This window comes from Atta cephalotes (genome assembly GCF_000143395.1).
Source record: "Atta cephalotes unplaced genomic scaffold scaffold00011, whole genome shotgun sequence".
Lineage (NCBI taxonomy): Eukaryota > Metazoa > Arthropoda > Insecta > Hymenoptera > Formicidae > Atta > Atta cephalotes.
In genome coordinates, this window is record NW_012130075.1 from 3,681,424 (window position 1) to 3,703,129 (window position 21,706).

Here is a 21,706-nt window from a genome sequence, read left to right on the forward strand (position 1 = left end):
CTGGAGAGTCGAAACGTTCTGCGCGCCTTTGCGATCGATATATCCGAAAGGCTTTCGGACCGTGGGAAACACAGTGATTCCCGGTCCTCGACGAGGACTGAGGAGGGTGCAGAGCGTGCAGCAGCTCTTCTGGATATCGTGATCGTTACAGCGCATCTGAATGCGGACTCTCTCGATACGGGAGGAGAGAGGAGAAAAGAGGAGAGGAAAGGAGTGTCCGTTTTCCTTTCCCGCGTCCCACATCCGGCTCCTTTCCAGTCACCGTGTGTATTCGCCCGGCAAGCGAACGGCGAGCCCGTCTTTCCGTGCGAATTGAAAGTGCTGAAAGTCCCGTCGAGGCGAATTGCCAATTGCTTCGTCGCTCTCAGCCAGGGGCTTACTACGGCACGAAATTGGAAATACCGTGGCGCGGCTTTCTCCAACCGTCTGCCGAGATCGGCGAGATCGGCGAGACAGGAGTCAGGACTATAGGATTCACTCCGGCGTGTATATACATACGTACATATGCAGGTTATGGGCTATATACAAAGACGCAGGATTTGTTTCGATGGAGATAGAAAGGGTGGTAGATACGCGTTAACCTGTCAAAAGTTTAATCAATCTCTCGAAATCTCCGGATCTCTTGCGGACGTGATTTCGAAATCTCGCGGATTGCTCGCAAGGAAATATCAGTTGTATTGGTCAGGGGATCATAGAGAGTGCCTCGAACTTTACGAATCTCGTTGAATCTCGTCGAAGATAGCATCTCTGGAGAAACATGATTGTTCGTCAAGTTTCGATCGCTACGTCATATATGACGTGACGAACTAAAGATTAATATCCTTTCGAGCTATCGACTCGAGCTATCTATCCCGTTAATTTCACTTCAATTATTCATCATTTTGTCTGTCGAGATCACAATGTTCATTTATAATGTTCGTCTCGCTGATCTGTATTGTAAGTCAACGTCAATATTAACGGGGTTATTCGCGTACGCAGGAGGTGCGTTTATGTTGAACCACGTGTTAAATCATCGCAAAACATGCGGAAAAATTCGCACTCACGCCCTGCTCGAAAAATACAAACATATATATACACGCACGCGCGCGCAATGAGAACGCGATTCATGCATGCCGCGATGCGCGGAATTCGTACGCGGTATTTGTACGCACGATGACACATGTTCGTGTTTACGTACGCACGATGCGTGCACGCAACAGGCACGCGTGATCAACAGACCGTGACGATGGAGAGTGTGGTCGTCTTTGGCGAGGCGTAGGCGTGTATCGACTGAGAATACCTCGATTGTCAAATGCGCAGAGGATCCGTGTGCGGATTCGCGTCGGGCTTGTGTCGCGCCGCGCAGAAGCTCAGGCCGAAGCACAGCATCAGCAATGCCACCGAGCCGACCAGCAAGTGACTCGACCAGGACACCGAGCACTTCCCTGAAACAGATGGCATCCGTCCGTCATCGACTTGTCTCGGTGATCCTTCTGACGAAACCTCGATACCGATCCGTAACTACCCACGGGAATTTCTCCGAGAATAGCTTAGTCAGCCTAATCGTCGTGCTGAGGTTGTAATGCTGGTGAATGTAATCATCGCTTGTAATACCTTAATCAACGCTCCAAGATAGACTAATAAATTGAAACAAATTTGTCTTATGACGTAGACCAGGAATTAAGGAGATAATTACAGAAAATATCTTTTAAGATATTACAATTAGAGAGATAAAAAGATTGCTTTTTAATGACGTAACAGCTCTAAATAAAAAACATCACTACGATATTATTATAATCAATTTTAATCCTCTGCCGGCAACATGGAGTCTTAAAGACATCATCGATATTTCTATTGTTAATTCTATATAATAGACAGATTTAAATTTGTATAAAATAAGAAAATGTCCAATTCATATGATAGTAAAAAAATGTTGTTAATCCTCCGCGAACCAGGTGAAAAATTAACATAGATCATATGTGGATATATCTCATACCCCGTGCTAGACTTCATAAATATACTATCATAAATATACTAATTTAGTACGATTGGTAATAACGCACTCTTCAATTGTATGAAACCGATGACATGCGCGCAATATTTTCTAAAAAGCTATAAAAATTCATCTCGCTGGGGTATATCATATTCCATTCTGGTTCTCGGAGGGTTAAAGCTTTGACAAGTATACCAGAATTTTTTCAGATTTTTATATAATCCGGAACAAAAATTTTACTCGTGTTTCTCAAAGGCCCCTACATTGATGGAATTAATGGTCGGCAAAGAGTTAAATATTATATTATTAATTTTGATTTGACAATTTGAGATAAGAGCTTATCTTGATACTTTTATAAATAAATGTTTTCGATAGAAATAAATGAATGATAGAAATAAACAGAGCAATGCATTTTATTTAAACCCGATGATAATATAATGAACGTAATAAGTATAACCGGTATTGTCACTGATGTAAATAGAATACTTATAAATCTAATTTGACGCTAAAACAATAGAAATGTTATTTGCGATTGTGTTATAATTGGAAATATATCGAAAGTAATAATCGGTTTGAACAATTTTAGATAATTGGAACATACTGGTGCTTCTATCAGAATTTATAAATAAGTTTAATTTTCAACCTGCAAGAGATATCGTTTAACTAACGGTACTCTATTGGAAATATATGTGATTCGGTCGTCATCGCTATGACGTTGGTTTTGACGTCGGTTTGACCTACCAATCCGAGTCTATTCCTAGCACTCACCTGGGATTACTTGTCACCTGTACACCGAATAGCACGGATTATGCTGGATTTTCAATAACCTTTCAGAATTCTATCAAAAAAATATACAATCGCGCCCACATTCAAAACATACGAAATTGATTAATTTTATCAAAAGTTTCTTTTGTCGATGCAAAATTGCTTATTTCATATATAACTCGAAAAAATGTTGAGACATCTTGATCGAATCTTCATTATACAAGAAAAAATTTAAGATTATTTTTTAATGCGACAATTTCTATTTAATGCAGTTGTATGAAATAAATAAACGAATATTTCTTTGGATTCTATCGCGCGGTTAAACCGGATGTGGATTTATCAGAGATGATCCTGCATGCATGAAATACAACGTATGCATCCGCAGTCACGGAGAATCAATAACGAATTATCTCTCGAGTATTGAAAGGGAAATCATCGGATCGCCGATGTCGAGCCGCATCGTTACGTGTCGCTTTGGGAAATTACGAGAAAATCAGAAACTACATGAGGCCAGTGAGACGTGAATTTGTACGTCTCATAAAGTTACACACAAGAGCCATAAGTCTCAATTGATTTATGTTAAGTCTCGAGAAATGACTGTAAATAGTTGAGTATTCGATAAAACGCTCCGGGAACTCGCTTGCGAAAATGCAGAGAGTTTCATTACTGATTCCAGTCCGTCGTCGCATCGTTGTCGTCACTTGGTAGTTACATCTTAAGAGCGATTACGTACAGACACATATCCGCATTTCGCCACGTCGCGTCGCATTGGAATGGCAATTTCTCGCTGAAGACGTCGTTAAACTAGGAAACGAGCAACTAAAGCAACCTCCTCTCTCGCGCGCGCGCGAATCTATCGAGCACGTTAATTAATTACCAAATTAAATCAATAATTCGCGCGCCACATTCCGCCGAAATTAAGTTCCGGCATCATTCCACGCGGTTCGCATCCCGCGATACCTGCATCGCGTTCCTGCAGATTCGAAAACGATGTTTCGAAGACGAGGATACTCACCGAGATTGTAAACGTTGGCCCCCTTCCCACAGGATTCGCGTACCTCCTGATTATCCCAGCCTATCGGATACATGACCAGGCCGCCGCATATCATCGTAGCTGTAACAAGTAAATGAAAATGATTTATCAATTTTAAATTGCCCATTGAATTTATACTGTAAGAAATTTCTGTTGTAAACTTTTAGAAGTGTTGGAAATTTTGATCCAACAAAAATGTGTAAATTTAAAAAATTATATTGTGAAATTACAATAACATTTTGTGGTAAAGTGTATTCAAATCTCTAATATCGTAAATTTCTGTTGTAAATTTGCAAATATTGTAAAATCACAGTAAAATATTATATGATTTTACAAATTTACATTTTTATTGTAAAGGTATTGTAAATTTACAAACATTTCTAACAGTGTAGTTGCCGTTGAAAAGTGTCGACTAATTTCTGTTTACTCTTTTGTAGTACTGATAATATTGTTAAGATGTTTAATAAGTTTCTTCCCCTTGGAAATATTAACTTATAAAGAATAATTAGAGATTAGATTGCAAAATTGCTTTGCTTACAAAATATAAATACTTTAGCAAAAAAAGCTGCATTGCTCACGCGAAATTTGTAATTTTAACGTTGTAATCAAATATTTTTCTTCTAAAAAAATAATATTATGACATTCCCGGCTTTATTCTGCATCGATCATGTCTGTGACTCAGTCATTTTTCGAAAGTAATCCTTGAACGTAGAAAAGGATCGAAAACAATGAGCTAACTTGAAGCGCATAAATGGAATATGTCAATGTTAGAAGAAGAATGACGTCGCTTGATATCTGTTTTATTTGGGGACAGTTCATTATTTCGCTGTGAAATGCGAGTCTCTCACAGCTCCATTGCTTTCGCATCAATTTGAAACGCAATAGGGATGAGTTGTCATTTTTGAAAGTGCATTATTTTTTTCATGCTCAATGAAAGTATTCAAAGCTTATTTTATCATATATAATTTAATGGCATAGAAAAAGAAATAATAAAAAGAAAAAAAAAGGAGAAAGGAAAGAAAAGATATAAATAGAGATATATTGTAAAGATAAAGATAATGTAAAGACAAGGAATGAGTATTTTGTAAGACAACAAGGCTAAGTATAAAATAAGATTATAGCGTAGTATATTATAGTTAATGATAGGAAATTTATTATCTATTTATAAGTTAAGGAAACAAATTGAAATGAAATCAATAAAAAATAGGATGTAGATGGAATGTGCAGTTAAAAATATATAAGGGAAGATAGGACGGTAAATAAGAGTAAAGAAATACTAGGTAGAGATAAAAGGAAATAAGAATGAGATATGGACACTAATAATAGACTGTGATATAGAGATTATGTATAGGTAAAAGAGAATGCATTGTAATAGTTTAGGTTTATAGTTGTAAGATAAAGGCGGGAGAGGAGTGTAAGTGTGAATGAGTTAACTATTTCTGTAAACCAAGTCCCCTTCTTGGCTTGTATATGCTGAAGTGTAAATAAATAAATTCTATTCTATTCTAATTTAATGATATGCGAAAAATATTTTTCTTTCATAAATAGTAATAGTAACGAAACATTGATCGTAACGGACCCACATGTAATAGCGAAATTTAATTACAAGTTGCGAGAAATATAATACACTCACCAGCGAGCAATTGTAAGGAACCAAGAATCCTCGTGTGCTTTGGCGTTTTGAGAATATGCGGAAGGAATGATGATGCCGCTGCCAAAAGTGTGAGGGCGCCGATCACGGCAATCGCAACGCCGATACCCATTGTGACTGTGCTCGCCTGCCACCAAGCACTCGGTATGTCCCAAAAACTGCAACGAAACATCGCTTATGATAAAAAACTGTTCAATAATTTAATTAGAAATCTTTTCCATATCTTTTAAAAAGAATATTTATATACAGTCAGTGGCAAACAAGAGCATTATTTAATAATTCTTTGAAAGAAACCGAATATATTAAACACTATGATTATTGGTACAAAAATGTTTTATTTGTTAATTGTGTAATAGAACAATTCAAATAATATCGAAGTTTCAATTAGTTCACAATGTGTTTATCACAAATTTAACGAAATAAACTTTATTCGGTATTTATATACTTATCTTTCTACATTAATCAATAACATGCGCAGTGCATATGACAAAATTAGCGCGAATTTGTCGAGCCAATGCCTCAAGCAAAATGAGGGAGTAAATTTATTTTCATATTATTACATCCAATAATGCAATAATATTATAGAAACTAACTCATATGTAAAATCATTCGGCTATTGCATTTCGATATACAATCAAAATTTTCACAGCGAAATTAAGCAAAATTAAGTTAAATTATATGATGGATGGATTTGCTGGTATTTTCTGGTATTTTGAACAAAAATTGATAATTTACATTATGTAATTTATAACAGTTTTCAGCTGATATCTTTATGTTGGAATCGCAAATTATTTGATATCGCTTTATGTTGAATCTCTCAAATGCACAAAATATGCTATAATTTCAATAAAAAATATCTTCAATAAAAAATAATTATAAAGCAGACACAAACACAAATAAACGTTCTATAGAAATTTAGAAAAATATAACGTTGAATGTTATTTCAAATAAAGAATCGGCTCTCTGGTGAAACTGCCGATGCCGAAAAACGAAAGGGTGATGCGAAAGGATATGGAAACGAATAAAACGTAACTATGCGGAATATTTTTTGTTCTATGTAAATATTATTTGTGAGAGATATCGTCGCGTAAAATATTGTATTATCTGTTTTTAACTTCTCAAAGTTTTGATCTGTTAACCATATGACTAAACATGATATTTTTCGGGATGGTATTCTACGTAAAAACATCGTATATTGTTCCGACTTTTATTTCGCAAAAAAAAAAAAAAAAAAAAACAGATTATCAATCGTAGCGAGCGAAGTTAAAGCCACTCGTATTTCTTACATTTTCGTAACTCTTCCCTCGACCTACTATTCATTTCGGGCATTGCTAACTCGTATAGCTTTCTGTGTCAGCTAACTTTAAATAAATTCAATTCTCGAAATATTTTGTGCATATTTATCGAAATGCCGTTGCAATAACTGTACTATTAAAAAAAATATTCAGTAATATAATAATAAGACATAAAAGATAACTTGGAATATTTTAGGAAATTATTTTGTAAAGTTTATATGCCGTGAAACTAATCAATAAATTGCCGAGTTGATTATATGCCGAAAGGTAACATTAATACAACTATCGAAATGTCTCGATTTGCAGAGACCAGCTATTAGCACTTATCGTGCTTATATTGCTTACATTAGGGGGTAGAAGAGAAGGGAGAAACACATTTCGCGTGTGTACGATTATGCTATCGTGCACATTTGGCCAATCGGGAAATTGCTTGTGGTACAACCGACACTTTCGAGAATCAGATATTGAAACAGCTATAATGCGTATCCGGTTTACATTGCGATGCTGCGGATGCAAAAAAGGTTGTTAACGCGGAAATCAACATAATAATAATAATAATAATAATAATAATAATAATAATAATAACAAGATGCATTTTGCAATGTCAAAAATGCCAATATTAAACTCACAGCAGATCTAATTAAGATTAAATTTCCTTGAAAAATTTATCAACATCACTACGTATCTAATCGATAGTGGATCCGACGAGTGAATCTTTATTTGACCGAGTCTATATGGCAGATGAAAAAGAAACGAAAAGCGGTTTCATAGGATGGTAGTACTGACACCATTCGACCTACATACGAATTTACGAAAATTAAATCAGAGGTACATACGCGAGATACATTTTTATCCCTTTTCGTGGCGAGATCTCGTTAGAAAGAGTACAAGCGGAATTAAATTTGTGGATGATTCATTGTCGACACTCGTCTTTCCACACTCAATGGTATTCTCAATGAAAAGTACACGTTTTTTTTTTATAAAAAAAAAGTCTCCCGAAGATAGAAATATTAAAGCAATGCTATAATTCCATTTTAACATTATTATCATAATAGTTACATATACCTTAATTAACGTGATATTAACGTCGAAATCCACTTGTTTTAAAACTGATTCGAGAATAAAGCGCATTAGAGAAATTATTTCATCATCAATCAAGTTCCATATCTGTTTTGACGAAACGTTTTGAAAAAAGTATAACAGTGATACGCGCGTACTTTTTACTTTTTTTTGTCGTTTCCGCTATTGTATATGCTCTTGTAAAGTAAAGACACACACAATTGTCAGAACAATCTCCATACAATTCTATACCGCTACTGACATCATCAATATATGTATAGCTAAATCGATCATATTGTCCTTTATAACTCAACTAACAAACTAACAACTCGTAGCGCAAAACACTGTAATTCTCTTAATTGTCAGGTAAAACTCATCGATTCAAGTGGCATTAAATTAAACCTCAAATATATTACGATTTCTACGACTATCTGCGAAATACGTTACAGACTGCGCGTACGAATGCATCAGCGATGCATGGAGTGTTAGATCAATCAACGAATGCGCAAGCAACAAAAAAAAAGAGAACTTACATAATTTGTCATGGGTCGTTGTTTCACTTTTATCACATACATGCAAACTTCGCATGTACTTTAATTGCAAATCCTCTTTACAATCGATGTACAGCAGATGTATCGTAATTCGAATTTGGAATAGACTTTAATTTTTGTTTTTAACCGATTTTGTTTTTTCACCGATTTTACAGAGTGGATACGGGGATTCGATCTTTCATATAGTTGCGGAAAAATATAATCAGTAAAAAAATACATGATTTGCAAATACCTTTATATTTTTGCACTCAAAATGCAACTAAATCCGATTAATCACGCGCATTTTACACACCGTTATCGTGACAATCGTTATTATGATCATTATCGGTGTTATCACGTAAACAAATGTATATCGATTAATTTCGGTATATTGATATTAACGATATTAACATTATTAATATCAAAATTTATTTTCATGCATGCTTAATGAATGAAAATTTATTTTAATGCAAGTTTAATGTAAGTTACGTGTAACTTAAATATATTTTTAATTACACAATATAATTTAGAGTTATTGTTATTTATACAGAGTGTCCGATAAGTTTGGACAAAACGCTAAACTGAATCGAAAAGTCCTCTACCATTTTGCAATTTTCGTAATAGTCAACGAGATATTATCGAAAGATTGTTGAATAAAATTGACACATAAGACAATTTTAAGATTTCTTACGATGTTCTTTATGAAATATCTTAAAAATTTTTCTTAAAGAATTCTTAAAGATATCTTAAAATTGTTTTATGCGTCGATTTTCTGCTCAGACATTCTGCTCATTGAATAATTAAAACAAAAGTTGTGAAAATTGTAAAATGATGGAGGACTTTTCGACTCAACTTAGTCTACATACAAACGCTTTGTCAAAACTTACCGGACACCCTATATAAATAACAATAATTCTAAATTATATTGTGTATTTAAATTACACATAACTATTGTTTCCAGTATAAGCTCTGAAAATACATAGAAAATCGATTGATGATACTTAACTCAATTATTTTTTCACGTTCGAAAACTTAAGAGGATTGACCGTAAATTAATTTCTACATTAACAAGCGAAAAACATTTCGTTTATTTAGATAAAACAAATAAGATGTAATCGTTTTTTGAGTATTTTATGTAATACGCCATCTCTCTAAATCTGAATGTTTTACGCAGAAAAAAAGAAAAATCGTGTCATTTCTTTCGTACTTGATTTTTCAATTCCTTTTGTTAACAATAATGCCTTAGTTTTAATGCCGCGACACACAATTTTTACGACCGCGTACGCAACTAATTTGCGAAGAAAATTTTTATAGCACGTATGTCTATTTTTTCACACGATCGCGACATCCTTGCGAAGTATTTTGTAAGAAATTATTCCACAAAATTGTACACTTGAGTCCGACTAAAATTATCCGGATTCTCATTCTAAACTCAAATTAATCCGTCCGTCAAAACTTTGAATATTACTCCCTCGTGTACACCTCGCGAAATGTGTGCAAATTTCTTTTTCCACGCGCACGACATAATTTGTGTAATTTGTGTAAATTTCACGATTCACGCTGAACGTTCATTTCCAGCAAGCGTTTAATCCTCGGTCATATTAATTAGTTTATGACGTTACATGTATTATTTACTATTATTTATTAATAAAAAGCATCATACATATTATAAAACATTTCTTTAAACAATCAAATATCAATTTTCCTCCATATTACTATCATAGGGAACGAATATGTTATTTTATTCTGATAATATAATAATTCGTCCACACGTTCTGCAATCTTGATCATCAGAATAATATTTTCTTGAATTCATTAAGATCTCATTAAAACGAGATAATTAAAATCGCGTGTGACGAGAGGTGTTCGGCATCCGAAATCCGGAATCGTTTTAGTTAACCGGCTCGTTGATTCACGAGAATGACTCGAGCAGATTCAGTGAACAACTGTTCCACAGCATTTCAAGCATTTCAAACGCCTCATGAGCAGAATCTCTCCTCGAGATCCTTAATCGTAGTTACGTACTTGCACTCATTCACTTTGATATGGGAATATAGTGATGCGAGAATACGTACCTGGAATACCTCGCACACTCGTAAACTATCTCAAGCGTAGCGTTAGGAGCCCTGATTCGCGGATAATTGCAACGCCGAAAGGAACTGAAGTACGCGTCAGCCTTCCCCAACAGTCGTCCCTGAAAATGCACAAGATCGTGGAAATGCGGTTGTTACTTTATTACGTTTTAACGCTAGGCTTTATAATAAAACTGTATAAAACACACTAAAGCTCGCTAACTTCAGTAAAAGAGGTAGTAAACTTAAAATTACAAGCTGTGCCGCCAATGAAAATACATAGAGCTCATAAATATTAAAGAAATTTACAGACTTAATTTCAGCCCCCTTTTCTAATGTAACTTTCCTGAGTTGTTTGTAGAATGGAAGGTAATAGCAGAAATAAGATGAGGAATATTTGAATAAGTGTAAAGTAGAAACGTCGACGTCATTTGAACGCTACCGATTCGTGGCACGAAAGATTGTCGCATCGCGCGAACATGCAACAGTATCCGGAGCAAAAGACTTATACAGTCTATTCATTTATATGCGAAGGCAATAGCATAGCAAGGGAAATTTTCTCTCCTTTTCAACAGATTTTACACGGCGCCAAAGAAAATGTCTCGTCGTCCTGTTTGAATGCTTTTGATTGCTTCTCTTAATACGAAAAAAATATGACCGGTGGAGAAGGCAGAGAAGTAATAAGCTTGCTTGTCGTTTGCCAAATGCCGTTTTCTTCAAGCATGTTACTTTTTTCGCATTTGTTTCCATTAATATATCATAATAAAAGTCTCTGACTAAACGTAAAATTACTCGAAAAGAACTTATTTTATAAATAAGTTCTTTTTTTAATTTCTTATTTCCTGCTTATAAATGAATCTAAACGTTTCTAAGAACAAAAAATTTATATATAATAATTAATATAAAAAGTATATAAATAATTAATATAAATATATTAATATAATAATTAATATAAAAAGAAGATTACAATAATATTTTTATTGAAAAAAGAATTATCTTTTAAAAATTTATTTTTCCATTGTAGTGACAAAATTGATTCAAATATAAAATTATTATTAAACAAAGCTCTGAAAAAAATCACGTTAGATATATACAAATGATATATTACTATATACGAGACTATATATCCTACAAAATTACGTTCGTATAAAATAAATGCATTCGTATAAAAATTTATGTTAACTCTGATCTATTTAAATTTCACTATACTCCGATCTATTTAAATTTATTATATTGTTTGGATCAATAACGTGATTAAAAATTTTTAAAAAAGTAAAAAATTTATACAAAAAAAAAGATTTTATATTAACAGATAAAGTTATCAAATACGAGAAAAAAAACATTTTTAAATAAAATATTAATAAGAAAATTACGTTTTGAATCAAATAAATCCAACAAATCAGAGTTAATAATTATATTTATTTACAAACGTGATGTTATAAAATGTAGCACTTAATTTATACGCTTATAAATCTGTACATGCTATAAATTCTAAAGAAAGGAGATAATTTCACATAGACAAAATATACACATGTGTAATTGATTCTAAAGAGAAACACAGCTGTTAATTAAACTGATGAAACGCTTTGGCTAACAAGATTCCTCTTGTAACAAGGCTCTCCTTATAGCTCTAGATTCCTTCGGTGATTCGCTATACGGAGAATCGATACGTCATTAATCCTAAACTGTATAAACGAGCTTTCAGAAACGAATATCCCGATCAATAGTAACAAGATCTCGGAAAAATAAACTGTAATTTCTTTCATTACCCGCGGAACCTAAAACCGTAAAAAGGTTTGTCAAGTCTATATACAAGTTAGCTGCCTAGAGAAAAATGCAAAATAGATTCGAAACGAAAAAAGTTGTAGTTTTCTAACCATATAATTCTGAAAAGCAGAATTCTCTCTTTCGAGAGGCGGCTTCGTTTGCGACGTGACACGTGTCACACAATATGAACAATTTGGTCGCGAGTAAGGCCAAACTACTTTGAATCTGCCAGACAACATCGGCCAGACCAGGTAAAAGCAAGTAGCAGTCACACGAAGTACAAAGTTACTTGACGATATTCGCCTCATCAACTTCTCTCTACTAAGTTGTCGGTGGCCCAAAGCGTTCTTGTCGCGTTCAAGAATCTTGTACGCATAACGAACGTCTCAGTAAGTTTCAAGGACCGAAATTTTGCCTCGTGTCACAATCAAGACTTTGTTACACTTGTTGACAATGCGTATTGTAGTGCGACGAATTGTAGTTAGAGTGAAATTATTCAATTGTCTGAATTACCTGTAGGACTTTTGATGTATAAGTGCATTATTGTTTCGTTACGTGCATATAATTATTATTATTATTTTTAATATAAAATTTTACTAATTTTTTTATTGCCATTCTAGTTACAAATGTCTAAAGAACAACTTAATAACTTTGAATTCTTTATCATGTTCGTTAACATGATACATTGATATATTTCTTTTCATTTGAAATTTCTTCTCTGTGTATTTTTTACTTCATTACAATATAAATTCCTTTTAGTTCGTTTAACTTTGCTAAACTAGTAATTACGTGACAAATATCTGTGTATTGAGACGTTTGCGCTGTAGAACTAATGTTTTAGTTTCGTCGGTTTGTTCGTAATTTAGAACGAAGAATTCGATTACTATCGCCGTTCTACGATCCATCTTGTCGGATGACTCGAGCTTGTTCGATTTCTCACGTTTTCTTTACCGTTTTCTTCCTCCTTCCACTTCTTATTTCTCTAGCTTCTCTGCTTTTCTTATTTCTAAGTTGCTTTTTTTTCACTATTTTTCATTTTTGTATTTCGCTTCTTTGTCGCAAACTCCACTGCTATTCATCTCGTCCAATTTTACATCTTGTGCATGGACGAAAATGAAACGTAGCTAGTAACATTATCCACGAGTAATGTTGCAATCTTATTTCAACATTAAAGCTCGCGAATTCAAAAGTGCTTCAAAACGAATATCCTTTAATCTGCATTTTGTCGAAGGGATGCGCTCGCATTCATGGTTCCCAGCTAATTTATTGAGAAATACATCGATACACATATAATCGGATTACACTTAACTACGCAGCAGAAATCAAGAATTAATGGAATGAGAATTGTAGAGCCATTGCGCCGTTCTCGTTATTCGTAACCCGACCTCAGCAAGTCCTGAAATTCGAGTTCGCGAGTTTCAACCGTCTGATCTTCCAATGAATGGCTCGAGAGTGATAAATGAACTGTCGCTTAAATACGTGCAAAGCACTCGACGTAAGAAATAACGTAAGAAAAACATACAATTTTCCGTTTAATAAATATATAATATTCTGTTCTCTCCTGAATTATAATTTCAACGTACCTCGATACATTAATTTATCGATAAATCTGACACGCCTTATTGAAATTATGAAATGCTTCTTGGTATGCACGTCGTTGAAACTCACGAATTTACCAGTACTTTCGTAGCCATGCAAATTTCGTCGATTTTATCACGGTGCCTTTTAAATCGCTTTATATTAGAGAAATTCTCTCAGTCGTCAAAAATCGTCGATATGAGACCTTTCGACGATAAGCGAAGAAGCGAAAACGACTTCTTCATATCTTCATGTCATCGTCATATTAACGATGCGAAGTCCTTATGGAGATGCGGAGATATGTCATGGAAAATGCAAAAACTACGATCGTGTATGTGAAATTCAGAATGACCCTTCGACGTCACAAAAACGCGAAAAACGATGTCATACAATTTTATAGTGATGGAACAGAGTAGTAGTGTAGTTAAATTTGTAAGCGTAGGTGAATTTTCATAAATATAATTTTAAAAGTTGCTACGGAGAGAATTTTTTCTTAGAATTTACTCTGAAAATATGGTAGTCTTCTAGAAAAGCATATATTTCAAAAAATTTTACGAAAATTTCTTTCATTCATTAATAAAATTCTAATAAAATATGTATAAAATAAGTTTGATTAATTTTACTGAAGTGCATAATAAAAATCTTTAGGATACTGTATTGTATATTGAAAAAAAAATATCTTAATTTCAAAGAAATATTTCTTTGCTCGTATTAAAAAAAAATTTCTTTGGATCAATGAAAATTTCTTTGAAAATGAGATATTGTACAATATCTTATTGAATAACATCTTATTTTCAAAGAAATGTTTATTGATCTAAATTTAAGAAATAATTTTTTTTGAATACAAAGAGCAAAGAAATATTTCTTTGCTCTTTGTATTCAAAAAAATTAAAATTTTGTTCAGTATATCATAACTACCGAGACAATTATATTTTTCAGAGTAAATAAAAAAAAATTCTCTCCTTGTAAAAATTAGTAAAAGCTATCAATCATTTGTTCACTAATCATGCATATCGGACTATTGGCCAGTAGTATATCATCGTGGAACTAATTCAGTTGTGTGGTAATAATGCTATTTTATCCCTATCCGATTGGACGAGTTGCTTTCGTATTTATCGATACCCTATTTTATAGCTCCATTAATGTCACACTTTAATGACCATTAAACATCCAAGAGCGCTAATGTATCGCGCGACAGAGAAAAAAAAGCGATATTGATTTAATAATAAAGATTTAGTGTTAATTTACATGAATCCTAGAATAACAAGAAGCAGAAAGAACAGAATCCTCGTGTTTCGTTAATCATCTATGGCTACCTCATAAGTCCTTCAAGATTCCCTCGCGATTAACTATTATAATCTTTAAACATTGTTCCAACGGACAAGGAGTTGAAAAACTTTTGAAAGCTGCATCCCTACTGTTATTTATAGCTCTTTATAATGACATAACGTAATTAAAAGCGCGTAACGCGATTGCTCACCTGAATCCAGTAAGGCAAATAAAAACCAGAGCACGCGAGAATCGAGGCCACAGTGGACAGAGTAGCCCACAGCACGCACAGCACTGTCATCTCATCGGTTTAGGAGCGATTACCTCTCTCCCTCACGCACTGCAGTTCATCCTCCATCCGTGCATAACTGTAGAGGACCACCCCCCTAAGCGGTGTCAGGATCACGAACTTCGACGCACCCACACGAGAGATCGGGACCTGCATACGATCTGGACAGCCGATCCCGACAGCCGCTCTCGACAACGTTGACCCTCGTCGCTGTTAAATCCTCTCTTTACGTCATGGCTGGCAAAAGGCGACGATCGATCGTGCGAGTGACATTTATTAGGGTATTGATGTTCCTGTCGCGGCTCGTTTGACACTCGCAGGCTGTTAATTCCGAGATCGATCGATCCTCCTCCTAATCGTGGATATCAGAACGCGCCTGGCGATGCGTTCTCTTACGGGTTCGAACATCCGAGCTTTTGCTTTAATTATTCCCTCTTAATCATTCGGTCTTTATCGTCGTTTTCCAATGTAATGTCGCCGACGAGAGGCCAACGGCGAAGCCGTTAATTCAGATTCCACGAGGAATTACTCGGCTCGTAAAACGTGACCGAGGTGTCGCTCAGAATATCACTTCTCCGAAATGAGTCACACGGCTAATTCCGATTCCCATTCTGTAACATATATATCTCATGTCGCAAAATTCATGCCGAGTAACGATGAAGCGATTTCCCACTTACACTTATTGAGAAATCGCAAGAAAATTATCTTTTCAAACGATTGCACAGTTCACTGCTTGCAATTCCATAGACGAGCCACAACTATCTCTCTGTTTGTAAACCACAACTATCATTCAGGTTCAAGTTCATTATTCCGCAGAATGCATTAATTCCGCTTGTTAATAATCCTCTTTCGATAGATGTCCTAAAGATCGCTTCCCAAAGTTACTACGTGTTGTCATATGGATCTGGCTAATTATTCAAAACGTGACATTTATTAGGGAACGTTCAAGAAGAAAAATTAATGATGTGCAAGTCGTATCCTCTGTTTTTTCTGCATCGCATTGTTAATTTACCAATAGTCCGTTTTTCATCGAGAATCCACTGATGGATCTAAATTCTTGCAGAGATGGTACTTTGTTCCCCTGCGAGACGCCTCCAAGGTTAATTATAGATGCGACTACCATTATCCACGCTGCGGTGCTCGTTCTCCACCACGTTCTCGATAAATGAAGCACGTTCATAAAAAGTATTCGTATCATTCGTTTTGGAATCGGGCGCCCGCGCCATCACTCTCACGTCCGCGGCGCGAAAGATGTTGAGAAAATTGCGAGACAGAGATCGTGTGGCGGAAAGTCGATGTTTCCGGGTTGAAATTTAATTTTCAACTTAGAACTCGATGACACTTTTTTCTGAAGTGAACGGAGAGCGATGACGAGAAAAATGTAGCGTGCGTGGATATCATTCGAAGTTGTCGACGACGATTACCGTCGTCGCCGTCCGTCGTCGTCCGTCGTCGTCGTCGTCGCGCACGGCGCCGCTTCGTGGCTGCGACTGAACGGTTCTGTTCTCCACACTCGGCACTCTCTCCTCTCCGACCCACCCGCGTCGGTTCGCGCTGCGCCGCGCCACGCCGCGCCACGCCGCGCTGCAACCGCACTGTGTGGGAGGACCGAAGGCGCCCGACGATGCTGGACCAGCACCAGCATCCCGCTCTTGGACATCTGGCGAGCACACGCCGCGCCGTGCACGCATGGAGAACGGCGACCTCCGATATAGTACATACGCGTTACACGACACGACAGACGTGTGCGTGCGCAACATAACACGTGTACGAATCACGCTACCCGTGGACCCCGTATGTTAATGAGAGATCAAATAATCGCGGTACATTCATCTCTTCCCCACTCCCACTATCATCCGTTAAACGTTCTTGCTCCAAGTTTCCGACAGGTCTGACATCGGTGAAATTCGATGTAGAACATCGTTGGGAAATATCATCTCATTATCTGTTTTTCATACATGGGTTATAGCGATAATTGAAAAATCTCATTGTTCTTTCTCTAACTGGTACTTTGACATTAATTTTCCTTGTATTTTTCCCTCTTTTTTAGCAACGACGATCGATATATTGATACGAATTTAATAGACTCTCTGGTGTATTAATTTAAGAATAAAGAACTTAACGCTTTGATTGTCATGATGTAATCTAAATAATTGAGAGCTTATATTATCCACACACACGCATACACACTACTATTAATAAAATCATTTAATATAACAGACATTCTTCAATTATTTTAACTTACTATTATATTCCAAAATCACCGAAAATTTTTTTAATCACAAGTTTTTTAATCAATTTAAAATCGATTTCTTCTTAGCAAAAATATGTGGAGACATTAATAATTTTTAAATTATTTATAATAATTTAAAAAAAGATTTTTATTTAACAAGATTGCGGGAAGACAAATATGTTAAGAAAACAGAATTAATTTTAAGTATAATTATTATAAAATCTTTTATTTGCAATAATTACACATTATGTCATGCAAATAATCAAAAGTTAACAAATATTATTCTTTTTTTTTTTAAAGAAAACAAAATTGGATAAAGAATTCGTAAAAAGATTGTAATTTTCGCAATGGTTAATGAGATATTAACTAAAGTTGCTAAATATTGTTTTTCAATAATTTTGTACTCAAATACTATCAACTTCACGGAAAACCTGCAAGAGACAAAAATCATTAATTTTCTTCTCTAGAGTTCTAATAGAACTCTAAGAATTTTTTTAGACTTTTTTATTAACTTTTTAGTACATTTTCTTATTTTATTTTTACTAACATGAAAAAATACGGTAAAAAATTCTGAAAAAATTCTCAGAACTTTATAAGAAGAAAATAAACAATTTTTATCTCGTGCTGTTTTTCTGTAAAGTTGATAGTATTTGAGTAAAAATTATCCAAAACCGATATTTAGTGATGTTTGATAATTATTATAATTAATATCTCGTTAATCATTGCGAAAATTCCAAAATAATACAGGACTTTTCGATTCAGTTTGTCCTCTCTATCTATAAAAGCGATTGGCCAAAACTTACAAAACATCCTATATACGATGCCAATTTATCAACAATCCTATTACATAAAAACAATTGTACGTAAAAACAATTGTATAGTATACAAGACAGTTACATGAAAATGAATGGATAAGACAATAAGACAGTTCTTGATAAACTTGGCATGGTTCCAAAAATGGATAATACAAGGTGGAATGGTTTGTTGCCAAATCAGAAACACTTGCTTTTATTACAAAAATACCCTGTGCTGGAAACACGGAATTAACACGTAATTGCTAATGAAATTGTATATGCCCCAATTCTATGTATATTGATATGAGATGCTAATCGCACAGCATCGCCCCTTCCCGTAAAGCCTCCCAGATTGGAATTGACAATGCGTGTGACCTACCCCATTGAGTCTTGAGAAATTCGAGAAATCTCGTCTGTTCATATTGGCTGTGGCTTATAAAATTAAAATAGCTTAATTAATGAAACAACTGCGAAAAGAGATTTCCGCGTTAAATCCAGCACATGAGAAATATTTTTTAATTATTTTTTATATAATGTTTAAGTCTACACTGCACAAATGTGTTTCTAAATATGAATACACATTTTCAGGAAATGGAAAATTACTTTTTAAAAATAACAAGTTACAGTTATTCATTACTGAGTAGAAAATGTTATCGTTACTAATTACCGATTTTTAAAAGTATACAGTTACCGTTACTTGAGAAAGTAACTTTTCGTTATTTTTTTTTAAATCGACGACAGCCAATCACAACGGACGGATCTAGGGGCTTCTCTAGTCTCAAGCGCTATGCACTGTAAAAAATTTTTGTGCAAAATTACAACTATTATAGTGGGTAATTTTGAGACCCACTATAATAGTTGTAAACGTCCACACGTTTGTAAATTTGCAATATGCAAATAAAAATAATTTTTTGATTTGTAACTAAGCAGATTGTGAAAGTACAATTACAATGTGTATGTATAATTACAGAAACGGTAATACGACAATACATTTCGCACTATATATTATTATTATATTTAACAGCAATACAGCGAAAAATTTCTTATATTACTAAAATTTGGAATTACAAAAAATATTCAAAACATCCTGCTATTTACATAATTTTCTATATAAAATAAGATAGATTTACACACAATAAAAACAAATTTATATAATTTTTATGGAATTACATAATTTAATTTCTGCAAAATTGCATAATTTTTTTTTATAAGACTAATTTTATAAGACTAATCATATAATTTTTACATCTATAAAAGTAACTGTAAAAGTAACTGTAAAATTCGTTATTGTTACGAAAAAAATGTAATTTCGTTACCAAAGTACAAATTACCAAAGAAAAAAATAACGCAGTTACTAGTAAAGTTATCAAAAAAGTAACTTATAACTGTAACTTCGTTACAAGTAACGAGTTATTTCCATTTCCTGCATATTTTCCCTATTCATATTCGTCTTATATATAGAGCGCTCGTTTGATAAATTCATCCTCCATCGCATTGTTGTTCCGGTCAGCTCTGCTTCACGTCTATTGTGGGGAACCTCGTTAACATTTCCATCATCCATCATCGACATAGAGACGTTCTCGGTTGTTCCCGCCGGCTATCGACGAAACACGGATGGTCCCGTTTGGCATCGGTTCCTCTCAGTCACATTAGGATAATGAACTGTCGGATTTTCTCTATAAATGTGAGACAAATGCAAAAAGAGACGCTCAAGCTATGAAATAAGAACAAAAATGGAATTATAGAAAAATATAGCTAAAAAAAATTGGAAAAAACAAATTGACAACTTGTAGCGAAAACGGCGATTTTACAATATAAATTTTACATATTTTGCGAAATGGTATAAGGCTTTTTATTATGATGAACGGAGAAGAAATAAGCGCAACCCTTTTATTCATCCGACTTTCCCATGCGCACGTATAGATATATGTGTTCAAATTAAGGCGAACCGACACGTTGGTGAAACGAGATGATTTCAAGGTATGGTAAAGTCTCATTTCAGTGTAAATTTCATCGAGTTTTATGGTCGACGCTCTAACGCACGCGCCGCCATGAAATATCGTTTGCGTAAGCACAGTTTTATGCGCTGCTTCACTCGTCCAATTACTCGTCCGCGTTACCTCAGCTATAACATCATTGCAACAATAACAATGTTAATTCACTACCGATGATGGTTATAACAAATGGTTATAACAAATCGAATACATTTTGAAATGCTCGACAAGCGTTCGCCAAGATGATCAAAAGAAGAAAAAACGGTGAAATACAGAAATTGTCTGAAAACGGAGAGTAAACTCTTTCTCTACGATATCATCGCTCGAGTCCAGGATCCCCTGTCGCCAAACGAGAAAGGCGCTATCCTCTCAAACAGATTATGAGTCCCGGATTTATTTTTACGACCGGCCAGATCCCAGTGCACTTGTCTCTACATAGAGGACAAGAAGGAAGGAGCAGGAGAAGGCGAGGAATTGATGCCGTAGCTCCTGCTTGATTCGATGGCGGTGCTTCGAATCACGACACCGTAAAATATATAGCGGCGCTTTTTATAGAAAGCAACGCGAGCGAAAATAATCACCGTCGAGTGTCCAACGATCGAGGAAAGACAGGGGATGAAATCGCTGGATTACCCTTTCCTTCATGCGTCACACACGAGAACAACACATCATTCCGTCCGGTGCACGACGCTGGAATTGGTTTAATGCGCGTTTTCATGTATATCATAAACCGCAGCTGATTACCTAGGAAATTGAGATACAGACGGTACGTGAGACGCGCGAGATCGTTCTTCCTTCCTCCACGCTCTTATCTGAGACCTCTATTTGCCCGAATAATGAGCTTCCCGCTGCTAACGTTACCGTAGAGTGTGCTAACTCCACGGACATTTGCCTCCGTCCGTAGAAATTCCTCGTGCATGAAAAATGACGGGGATTATCAGTTCCCGCTATCACGTGGCTAAATGCGTTACTTTCCAAACAAATTATGTATCGCTAGGATCAAAGATAGGCGACGCAAGAGTTTAAAAAAGATAATGTATCGAATAATCCTACCCCTACCCTTCCTTGTTTCTGGCTTTTATACGGTACGTAAACAAAATACTGCAGGCAGATTGCGGACGAATTTTTTTCTCTTTCTTTCTCTATATTTTTACGATGAGAAAGATTTTACGAAAGAAGATCAAGCTGAATATATATAGCCTTGTGCAGGCGCTGGTTTTCATTGGATCAAGAAAAGAGTCTTATCTTCATGCGCACGACCTGGTTACTGAATAAATACGCTTGATTCGATATGCCGTCGATTCACTCGGTCATCGCCTGGATTTGAAACGCCATAAAATGCGAAGATATAGATTGAAGAACGGTAAAAGCGATAAAGGAAAGCGAAAGAGTGTAAAAATACCAG

At 35.1% G+C, this 21,706-nt stretch overlaps 1 protein-coding gene across 1 annotated transcript; it reads right to left on the reverse strand.

Annotated features, from left to right (window-relative positions):
• Positions 1 to 1,287: 1,287 nt before the first annotated feature.
• LOC105617034 (lipoma HMGIC fusion partner-like) lies at positions 1,288 to 15,292 on the reverse strand. The gene is made up of 5 exons (XM_012198613.1): positions 15,203 to 15,292; positions 10,381 to 10,499; positions 5,404 to 5,579; positions 3,753 to 3,851; positions 1,288 to 1,424 (listed from the first exon to the last, which is right to left on the reverse strand). The coding sequence occupies exons 1-5, from the start codon at positions 15,290 to 15,292 to the stop codon at positions 1,288 to 1,290; spliced, it is 621 nt and encodes a 206-aa protein (XP_012054003.1).
• Positions 15,293 to 21,706: the final 6,414 nt, after the last annotated feature.

Excerpts from the sequence above, each read along its gene's own strand:
- LOC105617034 (XM_012198613.1), bottom strand. The coding sequence starts at position 15,292 with ATGACAGTGCTGTGCGTGCTGTGGGCTACTCTGTCCACTGTGGCCTCG. Across the intron at positions 10,500-15,202 it reads ATTTGCCTTACTGGATTCAG|GGACGACTGTTGGGGAAGGC; the intron begins GTGAGCAATCGC and ends GTGCATTTTCAG. Across the intron at positions 1,425-3,752 it reads GGCCAACGTTTACAATCTCG|GGAAGTGCTCGGTGTCCTGG; the intron begins GTGAGTATCCTC and ends CATCTGTTTCAG.